This window comes from Pinus tabuliformis, chromosome 5_1, assembly GCF_031772625.1.
Source record: "Pinus tabuliformis cultivar Carrire ecotype Pingquan chromosome 5_1, CPIR1, whole genome shotgun sequence".
Taxonomy (NCBI): Eukaryota; Viridiplantae; Streptophyta; class Pinopsida; order Pinales; family Pinaceae; genus Pinus; species Pinus tabuliformis.
Window position 1 is genome coordinate 898306411 of NC_142305.1, and position 21568 is coordinate 898327978.

Below are 21568 nucleotides of genomic sequence, written 5' to 3' on the forward strand. Positions count from 1 at the left end.
TAAAACTAATAAGTGTCTCCCGCCATCAATATTCAAAATCGACATTGGAGGGAAAATATTTTTAATTTGAAATTTAAAATCATTTTGAATGTTGGCCTCATGTCATCCTCCTCCAAGGGTCGTGACCCTTCATCTTCATCAACGACTATTAATACTCGATTGGGGTGATCCTCAAGGTGGCATGTGAATTTGGTCTATAAAATGCCTTAGATGGGTGGCTCAGGTTCTCACAGGGCATGACTCTTATCTTACTCACATGGTTATTATCTTTGTATCTTTGCTCTTTGCATGATGCCAAAAAATTATTATATTTGTATCTTTGTTCATCTCATGATGGCACATAATCATTGTCTCAACTTCTCATGGTTCAAAGTCTCTGTTTTCGCTTGGCATGGGTATATTTGTCCTGCAACTTCACATGTTACAAAATCTTTGTTCTTCCCTTAGCATGGTATCTGTGTTTTGGTATCATGGTAATTGCGATGGTATCTCTATTATGACATTGTTGTTATTTGCTTTATGTCTCTACTAATGGAGTCACACCCCTGTTGCCATTGACATCGAATGTATAGATCCCTGCTACCGTTGACATCAATGATATATAATAATGGAATCTCTGATATATTCTTGACATTAGTTCCTCTGAGCTATAAGGCATCATAGGCATCACGGTATAATGTATGGTATAGTGGGATATGCCTACAACAATTTATTGATAGTTCCCGCATCTTTGAAATGAACAAGTGGTCTCAACACATTAAGTTTATTGTCGTGTCTCACGCATGGGAAGTGCTCTTGGTATCTCTCTAATGATTTTTGGTTTCTCAGTTGTATAGTATCTTAATATGTACCATATATGGCATCTCATATTCACAGTTGTTTTTCATAATCTCAATGACATTATTATAATCACAATGTACAGTCTCACTTCAATAGATATAGACTCTTTCTCTCAGATTCTTGGTAGTACAGTTGATCTCTGCTCTACATGTGGTATTCTAGATGTATGGCAGATCAGTGATATGGTATCACAATGATATTCCATAAGTATGTCAAGTCAGTGATTTTGGCATTGCAGTGATATGGTATTCATGGGGCATTGCGACTCAATGGTCTGCATCACAAAGCAGCATGCTAATGTTCGTACTGTGTATCTTTTTTGAATTTTCGATGACTATCTAATAGAAGAAGATGAATTCGGAAGGGAATCCCCCCTTGTGGGGTTTTCCTTGGTCTACGACCAAAATATCGGTGTCCCTTATGCATGCTTTTCTTCTTATGTTCCTTGCCTTGATGATTTTGTTCTTCTTTCTATATAATTGTTAGTGATGTTTAATGCTATGGGGTGAATGTAATATGAAAATGATGTAATGCAGTTATCTAAATAAAGAACAATGTATCCCTAAGAAAAATTAGCATGGGATCAAAGCTGGGTTGAAGAAAATTCATGGATATCACCCTTGTGAAGACACCGTTCAGGAAAGCTAGTGAAGATGGTGAAGACCAAAAAGAATGCTAGGGTTTGAAGGAAACCTTAGGCACCCTTTCTAAGAGGATTTAGGTTTTGGTAGATAACATGCGGCTATGGTTTGTGAGAATCCCCCTAGAAGAAAGGGGTTGGATATGATCAACTTGCATAGATAGTCTTTTGAAGATTCAGTGTAACCCTAGATAGGCTAAGAGGGCCTAGTTGCTAACGATTGAAAATATTGAAGTCAACATTGATATATGGATAATGGAAAACAGTGACCCTAACAAGTTGGATCAAGGAGTTGATTACTTCCTTCAATACTTGTCAAAGATAAGTACTTTCTAGCGTTATGTTATTTCTTGTTTGGATTTATTGTTTTGATTATTGCTTATCCTTCCTACATGAATAGTTGAGTATTCAAATATCTCTAATTCTCTGATTAAGATATGATTAGTTGATCCTACTTGAGATGTTGGAAAAGAGAGCTAGTGCAGGAAGATGAAGTTGAAACAAGAAGAGGAAGCTAGAAAAGATATTTAATACAAGTTTATGTAAGTTAACAAAACAACATAAAATCTGGTATGCAGTTGCAAATGAAGTTACTAAGGTATATGAATATTACAAGGTGTGTATAGTATATTGTTTCAGTATTATGATTTAGCTGCAATTTTGGATGGCAAGTTATGCCTTGAGGTATGACAAGAATATCACCTCCTATAATTAATTAAGTCATATGAAAGTAAGTTTGATTTCGGGTACCTATGAAATATTTATCCACTTTATAATAACATTTAATATGATCTCCCTTGATATTTGACATTTGGATACCCGTCATATGATTGACAATGATATGTGGTAACTTGATATTGTTGTTAATGATTGTAATGAGTATGATAACCTTGATGGCAATAATGTAGTTGTAAGATTGATTTACTAACTATTTTCTTGTTAATCTTGATAAGCCGTTGATAAGTTAACTGCTATGATATCTTAACAACATGGTAAATTTGACAATGTGACAAATGGATATCCTGACTTGATGGCGTTAGGACTCTGATGAAATATTTGTATAATGTGATAAAGAAGTGATGAAGTGAATTAACCTCTGATGGATGTTCGATGACATGTTCATGTGTGACAATGAAACAATTGATGATTACTTGTCATGACCACGACATATATAGGTAGTTTGACTCTGTGATCTGATAGTTTTGTCGATGCATGGCAATAATAAGAGAGATAGGTTGATGTCGTGATTGATGATAATTGAAGAGGCTTCCCATTTTAAGGGAGAAACTGTTGATGGGATCCCAACACCTACTATTTTTCTTCAATGGATGATTGGAATGAAACAAGTATTCTATTAATGAACGTCTAATATTGCTAAAGATATGTCTTTGTTTATTCAATATTACGAGCTAACAATTCTTCGCTGACAAGACTGGTTTACCCCATGTAGTATCAGAATCCACCTCGTATTGAAGTGTTTTTATGGATTGCTTTGATGAATTATTGTTACTGGATGGATCTTTGTATGCACTTTGTGTTAGACGGAATCTGGTTATTATTGGAACAAAGACTTCTTCATTGATTGAGCTGATGTTGTTGTATGAGACAAGCTTAGGCTTGTGGTTAATACCTCCCTCCATGAGAGGGAGAAAGGATGATCATGGTATTCTTTTCTTTGTCTCATATACTTGCTCTAACACTTGATTTCCTATATGAACAGGAAAATAAAGAACTATTGCTCTTGGTAATGCATGAGGCAGTGTGATTGAACTCTTCAGTGAGTTGTTTAAGCTAGTACTAAATACAAGCACACTGATTTGTTTCTGATCTTCAGAGAGCAACATGGATTGATGGATGTGACCCACCTAGGTAAGGGTTTGGGTTGATCGAAAACATTGAGCTATGCACTTCCCCCTGTCTGACCTCATAGGGTAAGGAACTGAACCTTAGAGCTCCTAGGGTTGAGGGACCTCTAGATTTGACAGAGTATACCCTAGTTGGCATCTGTCTTTTCCACCCATCTGGCCAATGGGTGTTGGTTGTTTGAGTTAGGCGTGATCTTTATCATTTATGGTAAGTGGCATCCCACTTGAGCTAGAGATGTAGGTGTTCTACCACTTGACTCTTTAAGGTAATGTTGGGAAGGTCAACATAAAATAAGATAGGCTGCGATCCTTAGCATTTATGGTAAGTGGTATCCCTCCTATTATCACCAAGCAGTGGGATAGGCGCATTCCTTACCTCACAAGGTAAGAGGCATCACTCCTATTGTTTTTGGATTCTAGGTGGTAGCATTGGCTCCGCACTGGGAGAGATTCCAGGATTGTAGCATTGGGCTCCCCTCTGGCGGAGATTCTCGGGTTGTAGCATTGGGCTCCCCTCTGGTGGAGATTCTTGGGTTGTAGAGTTGGGCTCCTCGCTGGCAGATGTTTTGAATTGAGCTAGGCACCCCGATGTGTTTCGAGGTTGAGCAGGGCTTCCGAATGTTGTTTTGGATTGAGCTAAGCTCTCTAATGTTGTTGTGGGTTGAGATGGGCTCCCCTATGATATCAAATTATTCTTCTTTTTTTGATTTGAGATGGTTCAACAGATGGAGATGAACAAAGATGAGTCGAGTCAAGATATGACTTAATGTTGATGATTTCTCTTCAAATGACCATATTGATCACTGTATATAGGGTGAAAGTCGCATGCTCCCTTATGATGATTCTTCTTCTTGTTCAATTGATGATTGAGATGGATGTCTTATTGATATAGTTGTGGATATCTCCTCGAGTTCAGTAGAGTTTGGAGGGTTGATCTACCCTACCGTTGGTTATGGATTCCTCTTCTTTTATGAGATGATATGAGATGAGTTTTTTTAATGATGTAGTTGTATGTTTTCCTCTTTATTGAGATTTTCACTCTTGAGATTCATCATGATGTAGCTATGATGAGACATGAGGCTTATGATGGAAATGCCTCCCCAGCTGAGAGGTAGTGTTAAATTGTGGGGAAGCTTTGAGAAGAATTTCCCTTGATTGCCAAAGATGAATTTCAAAATTAATTGGCATAAATCTGTATTTTGAAAATATGAATTACAATTAATAGGTGTTTCCTGCCATCAATATTCAAAATCAACCTTGAAGGGAAAATCTTTTTAATTTAAAATTTAAAATGATTTCGAAGGTGAGCCTTCTCCAAGGGTCGTGAACCTTCATCTTCACCAACAACTATTGATACCACATCGAGGTGATCCTCAAGGTGGCATGTGAATTTGGTCCAAAAGGCCTCGGATGGACGGCTCGGGTTCTCGTAGGGCATGGCTCTTATTTGTCGCATGGTTATTATCTTTGTATCTTTGTTCTTCACATGATGGTAAAAATTATTATCTTTGTATCTTTGTTCTTCTCATGATGGCACAAAATCATTGTCTCAACTTCACATGGCTCAAAGTCTCTTTTTTTCGCTTGGCATGGATATCTTTGTTCTACAACTTCGCATGTTATAAGATCTTTATTCTTCCCTTGGCATGGTATCTTTGTTATGGTGTCATGGTAATTATGATGGTATCTTTATTATGAAACTACTTTGCCTCCACCATTGGCATCACAATCATATTGTTGGCAGCACCGAATGTATGGATCCCTGTTGTCATTGACATCACTGATATATAATAATGGCATCTTTGGTATATTATTGACTTTCATTCCTCTGAGGTATGAGGCATCATAGGCATCACGGTATAATGTATGGTGTAGTGGGATATGTCTACAATAGTTTATTAATAGCTCTCGCATCTCTAAAATGAACAAGTGGTCTTTGCACATTAAGTTTATTGTTGTGTACAATATCACTTCAGTAGATATAATCTTGTCTCAGATTCTCAATAATACAGTTGATCTTTGCTCTGTGTGGTATTCCAGAAGTATGGCAACTCAGTGATATTGGCATCACAATGGTATTCCAGAAGTACACTAGCTCAGTGATTTTCGCATTGTTGTGATATGTTATTCATGTGGCATTGCAACTCAATGGTCTACATCACAAAGCCACCGCTAATGTTCGTACTTTGTATGTATGTTGAACTTTCAATGGCTATCTAATTGAAGAAGATGAATTTGGAAGGGTTTTCCCCCTTGTGGGATTTTGCCCTAGTCTCTGACCAAAATCTCGATGTCCCTTGTGCATGCTTTTCTTCTTATGTTATTTTATGTTATGCTACCTTGATGATGTCATTGTTCTTTCTATATAATTGTTAATGATGTTTAATGCTATGGGGTGAGTGTAATATGAAAACAATGCAATAAAATTATCTAAAGCAAAGAACAATGTAGCCCTAAGAAAAATTAACATTGACAACTTTGTAGAATGTACAATTTCTTCAATAACATATATTGGAAACTTCGTTGATATCTAACACTTTATATGTCAACAGCTTCATCTTTCTCCCCACCAAGGACTTGCAATGACAATGCCTTATTCAAAATATTTTTATTGTTTTATAGTTGTCCATGAACTTGTTATCCAATGGGTTTTATTACCAAGCGAACAAACTCTAATCAATTCCCTTCAAATGAAACATTTATATTTCAACAATTCTTTCTTCCCTTCATAGCAACTCTTTGATTTTGAGGGTTCACTAAAGTGTTTTATCAAGAACCATTTTTCACCACTTAAGATGGCCTTGGGCCAAACTTGGACAACCACAAGGTGTTAAACCAAGGCTCTAATGCAACTTTGAAAAGAAACTTTTACAAAATCACATTTTATATTTCAAATGACTTTTGTGTTCATGAATGAATAAATGAAAGAGAGAGTTGTATAGGTAGTTAATGATACACACTACATTGAATGACAAGTGGCGAATGCAAGTGCACCTTTTATATATGATAAAATTATTACACACACATATACAATTACATTTGATATTTCTATTGACTTTTGGATCGATGAATAAAAAAATGAAAAAAAAATGTTATGTATAGCCAACTAAATGATTACATATTACATTGAATGACGTGGTGTAAAGGGTGGTAGGTATGAGAGGGGCACTCAATGGCCCCGGGGGGCACTGAATATGAATATTCATGGAGCTTGGGTGAAGCCTCAAATAATCAAGCCCAAATGTATGCACTACTTCAAAGTATTCTTATGGCCACATCCTTAAGAATTAGGTCCCTCATTATTGTGGGAAATTCAAATAACACAATCCAACATTGAGCATTAGGAACTAGGTCCACTAATGCACAATTAGCTTACCTATACAAAAGAATTTTAGAAATTTTATCCTCATTCTCAAACATCCAAGTTCAACATGTCCTTACTATCCTTAATAGGGCAGCATACCATCTAGCCAATCAAGCTCTGCTCTTGACCGCTAGAACCATGATAATCAATGGAACATGAAGGGAGGGGCTCCAAAACCATAATAAGCGGTTTATGAGCAATCATTTAAAGGGTGGGTGGTATATAAGCACTGCATGTGAAAGACATGGCAATGGTGTGAAGATCTGGGAGCACATGAAGACAAGTCGTCAGGAGATGGGAAGTCTAGTCATTGTGGCATCTTTAAAGTACTAGGATCCTAGACTTGCATATGATATGGAATTCTAGATGAGATTCATGAACTATTTCTTGTGATTAGAGTGGGTAAGTTAGGCTACCACATTTTATTACATTATTCACCCCATTTGAGCTCATCATGGAGGATTGATGGCATAGAGTGGGGATGCAACAAAGGCTGAGCAGGATAAGAAACATTAATGCAACAATAATTTCTTGTGTACGCAAATTGAATTGTTGGGCATTCAAGGCAATGTGGGTAGTAGTTAATTCAAGGGTAGTAGCAATATTTTATTTATAGGTTTGGAGAGGAGAATTCAAAGGGCCACTTTATGGGGGTGAAAAAGGGGATCTAGGCAATGACGGATAGTACATTGAGGGCTTAGTTCACTCAACAGGTATTGAAGCTAAAAGGAAGAAGCACATTGCAACCTCTAAGACCTTGAGTGTAGAGGACAAGCTTTAGATGGAGACAATGACGATTAGTAAAAAAAGTTGACAGGTTCACTGTTTAGGTGGGCACTTTGATAGACATTTTATCTTCCCATCACCACAAACTCAACATTGAACTCCAACACCTTCAATCTTAGTTGCAATCTACCTTAGCAATGAAATAGGGAGAAATACAAGGCCCAAGAGCTCATGCATCATCAACCAACTTGGTGCAACCAGTCAAAAGTAGTCAGTTCGATCTTAATTGGGCAGTTTCGACGGGTATTTTCATCAATGTAGATGATTAGGAGAACAATCCAAACTAGGTATTTGTCATATGCCTTCTAAATGTGAATATGTTTTAGGTTGCTGCTTCAAATTGTACCCATATAGGTACAACTAATGCATAGTATTAGATCATAATATAAGTTTGGAAGGACAATGCATAGTATCTTTCACAACTTTTGTTGCATACAATATCAGGAAAATGGATGTACTCATGTGCTTTCCACAATTTTCCTAACATAAATTTAACTTGATATTATTAATATATAAATAAAATGAAAAATTCAAAGAAAGAAAAATGGTGCGTATACCATTGCATTGCCCCAACCAAAATTCAAATCCCTCAAATACAATTTTCGCTACTCATGGGTCTTCTTGCTCAAGCAAGTAGGTTTTCCCTTGTGAAAGTAGGGTTCTTTGCAGTTGGGGCTATGTACAATCATTAAGCATATTTAACAAAGTAGATTCCTCAATCATGACCATTGCATGGTGTACACAACTACATTCTGCTATAATATTCCCATGATGAGGGTCATGCTTTTCGCCAAGTTCATATATATATATAAAAGAATGCAAGTTTGGTAGTAAAACCAGTTGATATTCTCGAAGTGGTGGAAATTACAACTGATCTACTAGTGTCATCAAAGGAATACCTCAATCCAACAATCCAAACTAGGTATTTGTCATATGCCTTCTAAATGTGAATGTGTTTTAGGTTGCTGCTTCAAATTGTACCCATATAGGTACAACTAATGCATAGTATTAGATCATAATATAAGTTTGGAAGGACAATGCATAGTATCTTTCACAACTTTTGTTGCATACAATATCAGGAAAATGGATGTACTCATGTGCTTTCCACAATTTTCCTAACATAAATTTAACTTGCTATTATTAATATATAAATAAAATGAAAAATTCAAAGAAAGAAAAATGGTGCGTATACCATTGCATTGCCCCAACCAAAATTCAAATCCCTCAAATACAATTTTCACTACTCATGGGTCTTCTTGCTCAAGCAAGTAGGTTTTCCCTTGTGAAAGTAGGGTTCTTTGCAGTTGGGGCTATGTACAATCATTAAGCATATTTAACAAAGTAGATTCCTCAATCATGACCATTGCATGGTGTACACAACTACATTCTGCTATAATATTCCCATGATGAGGGTCATGCTTTTCGCCAAGTTCATATATATATATAAAAGAATGCAAGTTTGGTAGTAAAACCAGTTGATATTCTCGAAGTGGTGGAAATTACAACTGATCTACTAGTGTCATCAAAGGAATACCTCAATCCAACTCCTTGCATTATAGGAATCAAAATTTATGGAATGAAACAAATCCATAAAATCAAAATTTTGAAAATAGGATCGTAATGCCCATGGACAATAATCATTTAAGGATGTGTATCTCAAAAGCTCTAGCTTAACACTAGTAGATTTTCATATAAAACCATTACTGCAAACAGATATCTGTGTTTTAACTTTTAACTAGTTATTAGTATTACCTTGCAACGATATAAACAATTCTGGGGTTTCATTTCCACAAAAACTTCCAACCATCGTAGCTTTTAACATCATCATAATATATTTCAATATGAAAGAATGCAAAGAAGCTACCCCAAAATAAAATGACACCAATCATAGAATTAAATCTTAGGCATGATGACATAATTTTTTAATAAAAGAGACGTATCTCTGCCAGTGGAAGTTTTTCCAGAATTAAAAGATCATCCTTTCATTATATATGGAAAAGGAGTACAGCTACAGAAAAGATTAAAAGCAGAGACCTCTGGGTATCCAAACAGAACACCCACAGAGGAGGCCAAAAAGAAAATAAAACAGCCTGGTGCTATACAGCCCAGGTACCATCACCGAAAGTTGAGAGAAAATACATAAATTCACAGCTATTCAAAGAAAAAGAAACAAAAAACTGAGAAAGGAGCATTCCCAGAATGGCTACACATTAACATATCACCTGTAGGAACAAAAAAACAAAACTGTAAAGTCCACAGACACATCCAAAGAAAATTAAGAGGAAAGTTCCAGCTGGGCCAGCTGCAGATCTGTAGGCAACTGAAGAGAGCCTCTTCTCAGTAAATGAAGGCCTTTATGTTCTTCAAAAAAGATGTAGCCCTCTTCCTCCTGCAAAGCTTTTTTAAACAGGAGGTCTGCCTGCTGGTTCCAATCTCTCAAAATATGCTGGATGAGTAAATTTTGAAAGTATTCTTTACGGTTTTGAATGTGATCCATTCATAATTTCAATGAAATGACCCTCAGCTGGCCCTTTCCAGACATCCAGTGAACCACACACTTAAGTCCCCGAACACATGCAAAGTGGATATTTTCAAAGAGGCTGCAAAGAATAGGAGTGCCCAGGCAGCCACTACTGCTTTTGTGTTTGTACCTGAGCTTGCATTCAACCAGATATAATAAGAAACAATGAACATTATCTGGAAGGCGTATGGTGACTCCCCTGCCACATATCCCATCTTGATAAGCTCCATCAAAGAAACCAGCAATTTTCGATAGAGACATGGGAGGAAAACGAAAGAAAAGTCTTCTCGAAGGCTTCAATGGCTTCAAATAATCCAAGAAAAAACCAACGATCTGACCCAGAATACCATTTGTCTCTGGGCCTGCCTTTGAAGATGAATTTGTTTCGAACTTTCCAAATACCCCATGCAATGAAAATGGGTAAAAGTTTGTAGCTGCCTGTGTTTTGATTCCACCAAAAAGGCATTGATCCAAGGGCAAAGTTGGGCCATTTTCCTGCAAGTTTAAAACCCCATGAACATCAGACAAAAGGGCCTTGGAAAAATCACAGGTGAAGAAAAGAAGGTTGACTATTTATTTATCTCTTGAACAGAGGACACATATTTGGCCCCTGAAAACCCTTTCTCAGCAGGCGGTCCCAAGTTTGTATGTGGTTTTCTAAGGCAAGCCAAATAAAACATTTTAATTTTGGTGCAACAGGCCAATTCCAGAGTTTTGAATGCCAGCACCTGACCCTTTGTATATGGAAGCTCTCTGATAGGGCAGAATAGGCATCACGTGCTGTGATATTCCCTGTTGAGGAATTCCAGCCCCACTCCAAAGAGTTGTCCTCCTCAGAGAATATACGACAACTCATAATGAGGGACTTAATAATCCCATTCCTCAGCAATTAGACCTCACAGGCCCAAATCAAAGGCGTCTTTCCATCTGCCTGCTGAAACCCGCTGCGAAGAGAAGATATAGGCCTGTTGGAGGCTGTAAACTCCCTGAGCACTGAGCTGATTGGAAAGCTCCATAGAAAAATGATGTACTGCCAGTACCCCACTGATCAGAAAAGACCCCTAGTCTGACCTGATCGCCACTACCAATCTTCCACTTAATCCACTTTTGTATCCAGGGAACAGTGGCCAGCATTCCCCTCAAACATTTGAGCCGGCATGTGAAGAGGGCTTAAAGGTCCAAAGACAGTCCATAATCGACTGATTATGTACATATTTTTCTAATATAATTCTACTCCAAATTCCTTCACCAGTGAAAGCCCTCCAGGTTTTCTTCATGGCCGGAGAAAGACCAAAACGGTATATATTTTTAAAACCCCAACTGCCTTGGTGCTTAGGCCGAGCAAGAATCTCCCAATTTACCAAATGGCGAGTAGCACTATTCCCTCTGTCATTCCACAGGAAGTTGCTCATGCATTGGCACATTTTGTGAATGGTTGACTTTGGGATCTTTGCAAGGGAAAACCAGAACACCAGAATACTTTCCAGTGCCGATTTGATCAAATTCAATCTGCCATAGCAAGTTTACAAAACCAACAGAAGCAAAACACTAATAATGATATTTTACTGTAAATCAACAGTATTTCTATTCACTACAAGTTACAAAATTATTTTCCATTAAAGCTGGAAAGAATTCTGAAAAAAGTCTCTATAATACGAATTAGCAAATGAGTCAGCTAACAGTTTGAACAGAATGGCTCGGAAAGTTGCCATTGATAGCATAATATAGAGTTTATAACCTTGAAAACCCTGGGGCTTGAAGCCAGACAGCAAGGTGAGATAAAATATATTATTATACACTATGCAGTGATGCACAGTGATATAATAGTTCAACAAAATATTACTCTGTACAAAGATTACTTGTTACTCAACTAACATTTAATAAATGTTAATTCTGACTTCGTCAGACTTGGCTGCGATGCACACTCCATCGTTGTCAGGTACCCGTGCTTTACCATGGGTTGCAGGATACACCAGTTGTCAAGACTCCACAGCTGGGTTCATACAAATTCTAGTGTACCATTGAAATTTCCAAATTATTCATATGCAGAGAATTGTTTGGTGGGCTCAACTCCATTGGTAGCCTGAAAAGGGCCTATGAGCCAAACCTCAATGTCCACAGAGACATGGGAAGCCATACCCAAGCTGGCATCAGAACTAATCATCCATAGAAGGATGCAGACATTCAATCACATGAACAAATTAACGAAAGTTTGCTCTTGTTCCATGAGGTAGCAATTATTTCCAACCAAAAATAAACAAAACCCAATTCCAGTAACAATGCATCGCTTTAATAAAGCCACAAAACTTGTTTAAATGAATCAAAATGAAGCCAAAAACACATCCAGAAAGATACCTAAAGCAAGTAGTTGGCCCTTTTTTAAATAGTAAACTTCCAATTTAATGTAGTTAGCAAATGAGCTTCAAGTATTAACACAAAAGGTTGCAAATTGTCTCAAAATAGAAAATCACATATTCTATCTCATCTGCCTATACACTCGCTGAACTTTCTGCAAGTCTTCAATCTTTACTAAAGAATATGATAAGAAGAGAGGGCTACCAAGCTTTTAGCAACCCACAGAGAAGGGCTACTTTCTCATTAAAAATGCAACTTAGTTGAATAATTACAGGAATATCAAAAAATGTACACAAGGACCTAATATATGGCACAAGGCATTCATTTCCTCTGGCCAGTATATAGAGCCTGTATTTGTATCTTAGCAATACACTCCGATGCCCAGATACCACAGAACTTTTCATTGAAACTAACTGCTCAAGACCTAAGTCCCTTTTGATATTCTAGCTGTTTTGTGTTCTCCAGAAGAACCTGCATAAAATAAACCATAAATATGACATTAAAGATTGCAGAATCACTTGTAGATATCCATGCATTTATGTTACAATCCAGCAAACCAGTGCATATGACATGAAGAAAACTGCACAGAGAACCCAACACCCTAAGAAGTCTTCTATGGCCATGTGCTCTATCTTTTAATTCTAAGCTATAATTGCATTCACGGAAGACAGCCAAGTTATGCTATGAACCTAAAATATAAAAAATATTTGATGCATCTCCTAAAGAATATGCTTTATTCTCTCTTGGAAAACCTTGGGTTGGCACCAATCAACTTTAGTCTTTTGATTGATAACAATCCTTAGCTTCACCTTTGTTACTTCAATCATTTCTTGCTTCAACATTGTTTCAATGTCCTTCATGTTCCTTAATTAATTTATAAAGTTAGTCTCCTGTTGAAAGGAAAAGAACACTAGGGTCAATCAAAGAAAGACCAACTTTTCCAAGAACAAATGGTCATTCTTAAGCTTGTGCCACAAGTTGTTCTAGTGCTGCTAGGCCACATGTCTTCCAAAACAAAATGAAACAAGGGCCATACAACCTTATGAAGGTCCTTACAAACTGCATGGCAAGAAATATCATTGTGCAAACATTCTGAAAAGCATATGAACATTAAATAAGAATCAGTACAGCTTCCATACCACAACATCTATATGGTATACCACAATCAAAAGAATTTGGGCATGGTTTGGGAGTAAAAAGGCAGCCTTGTATTAAAAAGGTAGCAATATCTCAACATACAGACTTCCACTATATGCAAGAAGTGCACTCAGCCAACTACAGAACACACACTTTGGGTTTAAAAAGTTGGCCACTGAACGTAATCTCCCACAGAAAATTGGCCGTGTCTATTTCAGATGCACCCATGGTCATAGTTTGAGATTCACATGTTTATATAGAATCAAAGAACCTTCTCGAGCACTTTTTTCAATATCATGAAATAATCCTACATGTAATCTACATAATTGGAAATTCTATCTACAAGGGATATTTGGAACAGTTTTCCCCTCCAAGATCAAATTCAACCTCCATCCAAAATACAAGTGTCACATCTAGCATTTCTCAGAGTGATTAAGGCCAAACATCTGTAATTTAAAATTATAATGCTTACTCCCATGACTACTGCTTATGTTAGAACTGGATTCAGCTGGAAATTTCCCCGGCACATTTGACATGTATTTTAATCAATATAAAGCACATTTTAGTCGCAAGAGTCCTAGCAATCATAGAAACATTCAAACATTGCAAAATAGAAATTGGAACAAAATTTAGCATTAGGAGCTTACATCCTGGATGTAGCGAACTATTGCTTTGCAACCCTCAATTGCTAACTGCATTACAGTTTCAAAAATGTCCATTGGAAGCTTTGAGTCCATCTGTAGTAAAAGAGTGAGACATAGAGAATCAATTTTTGGACTAAAGCTACAAATTACATATAAAAGAGCAGTTTAAAGACTACAAATACAGACCTTAATTAAAAGATCAAGGTAATTTTAAAAGACTACAAAACATGCAAGTGTGAAAAATGATAAAAGACACCTATGGAACAACCTAGATGCATTCCATAAAATGTCGTTCCAAACAAAAGAAATACCCAAACAAACAATCCACATATCGATAGAAATGCAAAGAACCATTTTGCCAACTCCAATTCTATCAACACAATCACAAAACAGGACATGTCTAAGATTACAGGTATCTTCAAAGAAATCCACGACAATAGGAATGGTAAGGCCATTGATACTAGATCAATTTTATGCAGCTCGTTGATACTTCAACCACTGCCTCTCTAATCTGTAAGAATTACTCGTACACCAGCCTTCTTTGTTAAGCATTGGATTCACCCAGATTAAAAGTTTAGGGTAATAACAATGAAATATGGGGGTAATAACAATGAAATATGGTAAAGGATATATGTGCACTTGACTTTAATAAATTAGATTAGTTAAGATAGGATAAAATTTATTAATGTCTGATGACTGACCACAATAAGTAGGTGAATGGGATTAAAAATGCATCTTGAGATTAGATACATAGAGAGAGTGCGAACGCAGATTCCATAGTGATGATATCAAAAGCAGATAAAAGCCTATGTAGCTAGCAATGCAAAAATGCCTAAAAGCCAAAAGCAATGCACAATTCAAATGATCGCATTCTATTTACAATTTTACATGTACATGTATGATGTAACAATGGATATGGAGGTATGACACAATGCACAATGATATTCAATATTTCACTCAGTGTTGCGAACATCTCGATAACATCTCGATTTTTTCTCAAAATCACGAGTTTTCGATGTTTGCCAATTTTTACCGATATTTTCCCGATTTTTACAATTTTTTGGTTTCCTGACCCTTGCCGATTTTATCCCGATGCCGATGTTCGCACCATTGGTTTCACTAAGTTTTCTAGGGGACACTAGAAGTCTCAAAAGTTAAAAACTAAAAATGGTATCTAGAGTCAAGACTCAAAAGTTAAAACTAAAAATGAACAATGGACAATGAACCAATATTATCAAAGTGATCGAACCAGTTGACCCCAAGATTGGGAACTAGAAAAAAACTAGACCAAAAAACACACAAATATTCAAATTTTGATTAAAAAAAATACATAAATATTCATTAGCATCCATATGAATCCAAAACATTATACACAAATATGCAAGGTTTCTCATATATATAGCAAGGGTGCATATAAGCAAAATAGCACCGAGTGCAATCTGTATTTGAACCAAAAATACACCAACAAAAAGGCTCTAGATAGCTTCCATGGTCCAAAAAGATTCATGCTACAACAAATACCTACACCTACATATCGTCAAAATCATTGCATATATTGGGATCCTCATCTATATCACCCTCTAAGCATTAAAATAAGATAGAAAAAGCTTATCGTATCAAGTCGAGGTTTTGTTTGAGCAATAGGTACAATTTTACTAGGGTCATGACAAAGGAGTTCAATAATCAATGCCACCAACGTCGAGGTACATAGAGGGATTGGTTCATTAAATGCTAGTTCCACACCCTCATACATGATAGAATCCAAATGGAAATGTTGCAATCCCCCAAATTCTGAAACCCTAAAAACTGTTAAGCCTGCTAGATTTTGAGTGGGATTTAAAATGATACTTTCTCCATATGAAATCCAATGAGGTCCGAACAACTCTTAGATATCCTAACTCAATTAACAGTAATGTTAAAAATTTCAGTAAAGGACGAAAATGAAATATAAAGGAGAATGTCACTTTCACTTTAAGAATTTAACATTACCATTAATTACATAGCATTAGTAGGGCCCTAGGGTTATTTAACATTATCATTAATTACATAGCATTAGTAGGGCCCTAGGGTTGAAAATTAGGCTTCCCCACTTATAAATCATTGTTTTTGAGAAAAAATTGGGGGGACGCCCACAAGCACCCCTTTTGGGTAAAATGTGCCCCCCACATTGGGGAAACGTTTCCCCCTACGTCTCCTTGATTTTCCCCAAAAGGGGGACATGGGGAAATGTTTCCGTAGACACCCCCTCCCCCGTCTTGGGTGAGTGGAAAATGTGGTGTGTGTGCACCCCACCTTGCAAGACGTGTCCCCATGGAACACTAATGATATTCCCTTCAAATGTGATGATTACACATTTCAAAATCACATGCCTCTTTATATGTTACATCCCTAACTGTTATTCGTATTATTATCTCCATTATTCTCCTAGAAGAAGATTTCTTACCTCCTCTCCCTCTCGACTCCCTTTCAAACAATTTCGAATAGGCTCCCATCAGCTTTGGAGTTCGATCCCAATATCGAGAAGCAACTATCAAGGTTTGTGGTGGCTTTTCCAGAGTAGAGTTGCGGGGCCCACAAGGGTTAGCACTGTGCTAGTCACAAGGATTAGCAGAGCCATGGAAATGTTAAGTAGGGAATGGACAAACCCCCACTGTCATCATTGCCAGATAAGTTATAACAATAGCAATAGCAGCCAAGGACAAATCTATAATCCCATTAATATCACCATGGAATGAGACTTTTCGTATCGGAATTCCCAAGTCAAGAATTTGTTTTGGAGGGTAGAATTTCTTGAAACTAAAAAGCAATAGCTCCATTTCAAGTAATAGATCTCACGCAGATGATTTTTGAAATGAAAACACAGGAAAAAATGCACTTATGGAAACTAGTCGAGGATTTCCCTATGCTCCAAAAGATATATTGAACATTAAAAATTTACAAGAACAAATGAAATCAAAGCAAGTCGTTATTAAACAATAGACATAAATACAAAATAAAACACTTAATTCTTGGGTTGACATGGTTTGAAAAAGGGAGAAACATCTTGTACTTACCATGGTTGATGGGATGATACAAGAAAAGATAAATAAGGAACACCTCCACCAAGCTCAAGAGTGCAATCCGAGAGTACATCGGCTCCCCCCCTCCCATGGCCCCTTAAGGTCCCCTATGGCTAAACACCTCTTTCCTTCACGACACTCTAGATCTAAAGGACTTCACCCTTAAACATGTATGGATGGGCCCCAAATCCATGCTCTTCCTTCAGTTCCAAACACTAAAAGACTGACTTAGAGACTAATTTCTCTCCCGTCCACACAGAAAATCTTTCTTGATCCTAACATCACCAAATCCCAACAGGTAGAGCTCAAGTTATATAGGGACAGGGTCATAACAACATGGAAAGAAGGGAATTGGGATGTCATTCTTGATCTCAAGGCCATTCACCATAATTTGGCCCCACGAGATGCTCTCCCCCTTGTGCCAAATGACGTTCTCATTCAGCTGGGGGGTATGTTAGGGGGATCAAACCCACCCACTTCATCAATATAATCAGCACAGGTAGCAAATATAACTTTGCACTGTTTTGTTACCATCAACTCTGCAACTTTATTTTCCTATCCTAGTGGATATGGGTTTGGATGATCACGAACTTCCAACCCCAACTTCTATACCAGCTTTGCTACAATGAGATTCACCTGCGACCTTGAGTCAAACAAAGCATCAATCTTTGTCTTCTTGACATGTATCTTTATATGGAAGGACTTGGTCATTTCTTTCTCTTCCTGTTGCTAAAGGCTACTCAGATTGACCTCCTTCTGCACTGACGTACAAACGATCTTCTCATCCACGTATGCGCTGCTTTCAACTTGGCTGCTCAAATCCGTGGTCATGAGATTATTTTTCTTATTATCTTTCTTCTTGTTTTTCGGGTTTAGCTCTAGATGCAACTTCCAATGCTTCTCCTCTATATGGCCATCAAAGTTGCAGTGGTTGCTAGGATCTTTGCATTGGTGTGTTGTGGTTGTCGTCCTTTTATCTTTTCCCCCTTTTTCCTTCTTCTTCCCCTCCTTCAAAGAGTCTTCAAGCCTATGTTCTCCAAGTATTGTGCTTGTACACAAGCCTCGTCCACCGATTTGGGCTTGAACAACATCACTTGCTCATGTAGATGGCAATGCAGACCCCCCAAATACTTGAGGACTACATCTGGGTTCTTTGGAGAGATACCCAACATTATAGCCATCTTTCTGAATTTCGTGGTGTAATCCTGCACGCTTTGGCCCGACTTTTGCCTGAAGTAATGCCACCGAATCCACTAGTCTTCCACATACTCTATGGGATAAAACTATGACTTAATGAGGGTTTTGAAATCTTCCCACTTAGTCACTAGAGGTGCTCTCTCTAACCTTATGGTTTCTATGTGGCTCTCCCACCACGTCAGTGCATGGCCCTCCAATTTCAGTAGCGCAAATGAGATTTTTTGTCCTTCAATCTGGTGGACACTAAAATAAACTTCTAGTTGTTACAACCAATGGTTCAGCTTCAGAGCATCGATCTTGCCGTGGTATGGCTTGATATCGAATTTTGCTTCCATTTTAAACAGGGACTGTGATTGGTTCATGACACTCAAACTGGGTTTATCTTTTTTGGGTTCTTTCTTCGGCTGCTTCCCTGTTTCTTCCCGATTGATCCCTCATCAGATTTGTTCTTCGCATTCGAGCCCCCATCTTCTCAAAATATCCCCAGCTTGTTATTCAAGGCCTACATGAGGAGGTTTACATTGTGGTTGATATCTGTGACTTGTTGTTCCAACCGAGTAAACCTCACCTCTGCAGGATCACGGGGGTCATTTATAGATTCGTCAACCATGACTAGGGTTTTACGATTTTCGGCCCCATCGATCTAGATCCCTACAATCTCCACAAAATACCCAAAGAAACCTGCTCTAATACCAAATGATTCATAAATTTGTGTGAATATTCCACTAGACAGTTTGTCACAATAGATTTGATAATACTATATTAAAAATTTTGAATTTCTACATTATTATAGTTTATTAAATTTCTAGATCTGTAGAATTTACTGTAATTAGTGCATGCATGTGAATGAATTTATGCAAAAAAGTAGAGAATGAAAAAATAAGCTCACACACACACATAAGACACAAGATATGCTATGGGAAACCCTTTTGGAAGAAACCCAGTTGGAAGGTGAGGCTGCTTCGCTCTCTTTCTCTGTCTAGAAAATAAGGCTGCAAGTACAAAGAACTAATGCCTATGACCCGTGTGCTACTAAAGTGCACTGATCCTCTCTGTGTGCTCTACTTCTTATCTCTCCTGGCTATCTTTCCTCGGTTATGGAACAAAATTCTCTCGAAAGAATGGAATGCATCTTCCTCCTAATGGCCCAGTTATAACACAGCCCAATAGCGTACTAGTGGTTAAGCTTGACTACATCAACTCTTTACTAGAGTTACAAAATAGACTCTTCTAGAGTCTTTTACATCACAGACACGTGGCTATCCCCTTTTCCATGAATAATGGGGGCTAACGCAACATCCTCCCGAATTGTAGGTGTAAAAACAGGAAGGTCAAATTTTGAGTGGCATAACTTTTGCATACGGACTTTGATTGACGAACTTCTTGCGTCGTTGGAAAGATCTTTTTTGTGTAGAATATCTGTGTGTAGAATAGAATGAAAAGGTGTTGTGCTCAAGTGGCAAATTTTTACCCGCAAAAAGCATCGTTTGATGCCTCAAAACTCTCGCGAAAAGTTTCAGACCCTATTTTGCCAAAGTAGGTACCAACGGTAAAAAAGACCCCATGTGCTGATTCCTCCACTTTTTCCACTCTAAATGCATCGAGATGGATGACAAACAATATAATGATCCAATTTGGATCAACCGCATCCTTTGACAATTGATTTGACTGAGACATCCTGAATGGTGCGTTATCTTTTCTTTGGCTACCTCAATACCGAATTTCGGCCTTTCTGTTCAGCCACCACAGGGCCGAAATTTGGCCTCACTTTGCAGACTCTTACAGTTGACCAAAAATTGACTTTTCTCTCTCCTAATGATTGGTTTTTTATTGGGACTATATCGAGGTCATATTTGGATTTATTGGAATAATATTGATGTTCTTTTGATGAACACAATCTCTCTCTCATGAGAAAAGAATTTGGTTGGGTTTTCCCCTTATGGGTTTTTCCCTGGCTGTGAACCTAATTTTTGGTGTCTCTTGTCTATTGTTTATTGTCTACTGTGATCTCTATATTGCTCTATTGATGAATTGAATGGTTGAAATTTTTCATGTATAGCTACTTGATGATTTAATTGTAAAGAAGGAATTGATTATATCATTAGAAGTAGTTATCAATTGTAAAAAACTACTCTAGTCCTAACTGTACTAGAAATCAACATGGTAGCATAGATTTGGTGAAGGAAAAAGGGTTGTGAGATCATCTTGTAGAGCACTTGAAGGGCATCTAAAAGGTACTTTAAAGAGTTTTGGATTATGTCCTCTATTCTGACCAGCAATATTCATCATGAATTCCTTCATGAAGACTGAAAGCAAGCTTGAAGGAGCTACTAACTACAAAGCATGGAAGGCCAGGGTTGAAATAATTCTTGAAAGAAACAAAGTTTTGGGAATTGTCACAGGTAAATTTACTGAACCATCTGATCAAGCAAGAAAGGAGAAGTTTCATGAAGATGATATCTTGGCAAGGAGCATCATATTAGATTTTGTTAGGGATCATTTGATCCCCTATATTGCTGAACATAAAACTGCCAAGTCTATGTATGATGCTATTATTGGATTATACACCATTAATAATGTCAATCAATCCATCAATCTAAGAGGACAACTTCACAATATCAAGATGACAAAGAATGACACCGTGGCATCATATTTTGTCAAGATATCTCAAATAAGAGACCAGCTCAAAGTCATTAAAGAAGAAGTCTTTGACAAGGAATTGGTAGTTGTAGCTTTGGGTGGTCTGCCTAGATCTTGGTATTCGTTTGCATCAGGGATTTAATGCAAGGGAAAATGCTCCATCTTTTGACAAGCTATGGGCATCATGTACTCAATAAAAAACAAGACTCCTTGCTAGAGGAGACAATGAAGATCCCAATATAGAAGCCTTTGCAGAAAATTCAATAAGCACCAAGAAAAGGAAACCTAATTTTGGAAAGTTTAAAAGAAGTTATGGAAATAGATCAAATGCAAGGTCTGCTCCAAAATCAGATTCAAGAAAGGAATATAATTCAAAAGGAATACCTCCTCCTCCCTCTCAACATAGAAGAGATAGAAATGATCTATCAAATGTTCAATGTTTTCATTGTCAAGCTTATGCTCATTATCAAGCTCGTTGTCCTCAAAAGAATCAAAGAGATGACTATGAAAGGAATGATGA

At 37.4% G+C, this 21568-nt stretch overlaps 1 protein-coding gene across 1 annotated transcript in view; it reads right to left on the reverse strand.

The window, feature by feature from the left end:
* Positions 1 to 12362: 12362 nt before the first annotated feature.
* The window catches only part of RRP41 (3'-5'-exoribonuclease family protein), a 274779-nt gene continuing 265573 nt past the window's right edge, over positions 12363 to 21568 (reverse strand). Inside the window, exons 11-12 of the mRNA XM_089433108.1 lie at positions 14156 to 14245; positions 12363 to 12842 (exon numbers count right to left, since the gene is read on the reverse strand). Of these exons, the coding sequence (XP_089289234.1) occupies positions 12789 to 12842; positions 14156 to 14245 (144 nt within the window). The 3' untranslated portion in view covers positions 12363 to 12788. The remainder of the gene's footprint in view (positions 12843 to 14155; positions 14246 to 21568) is intronic.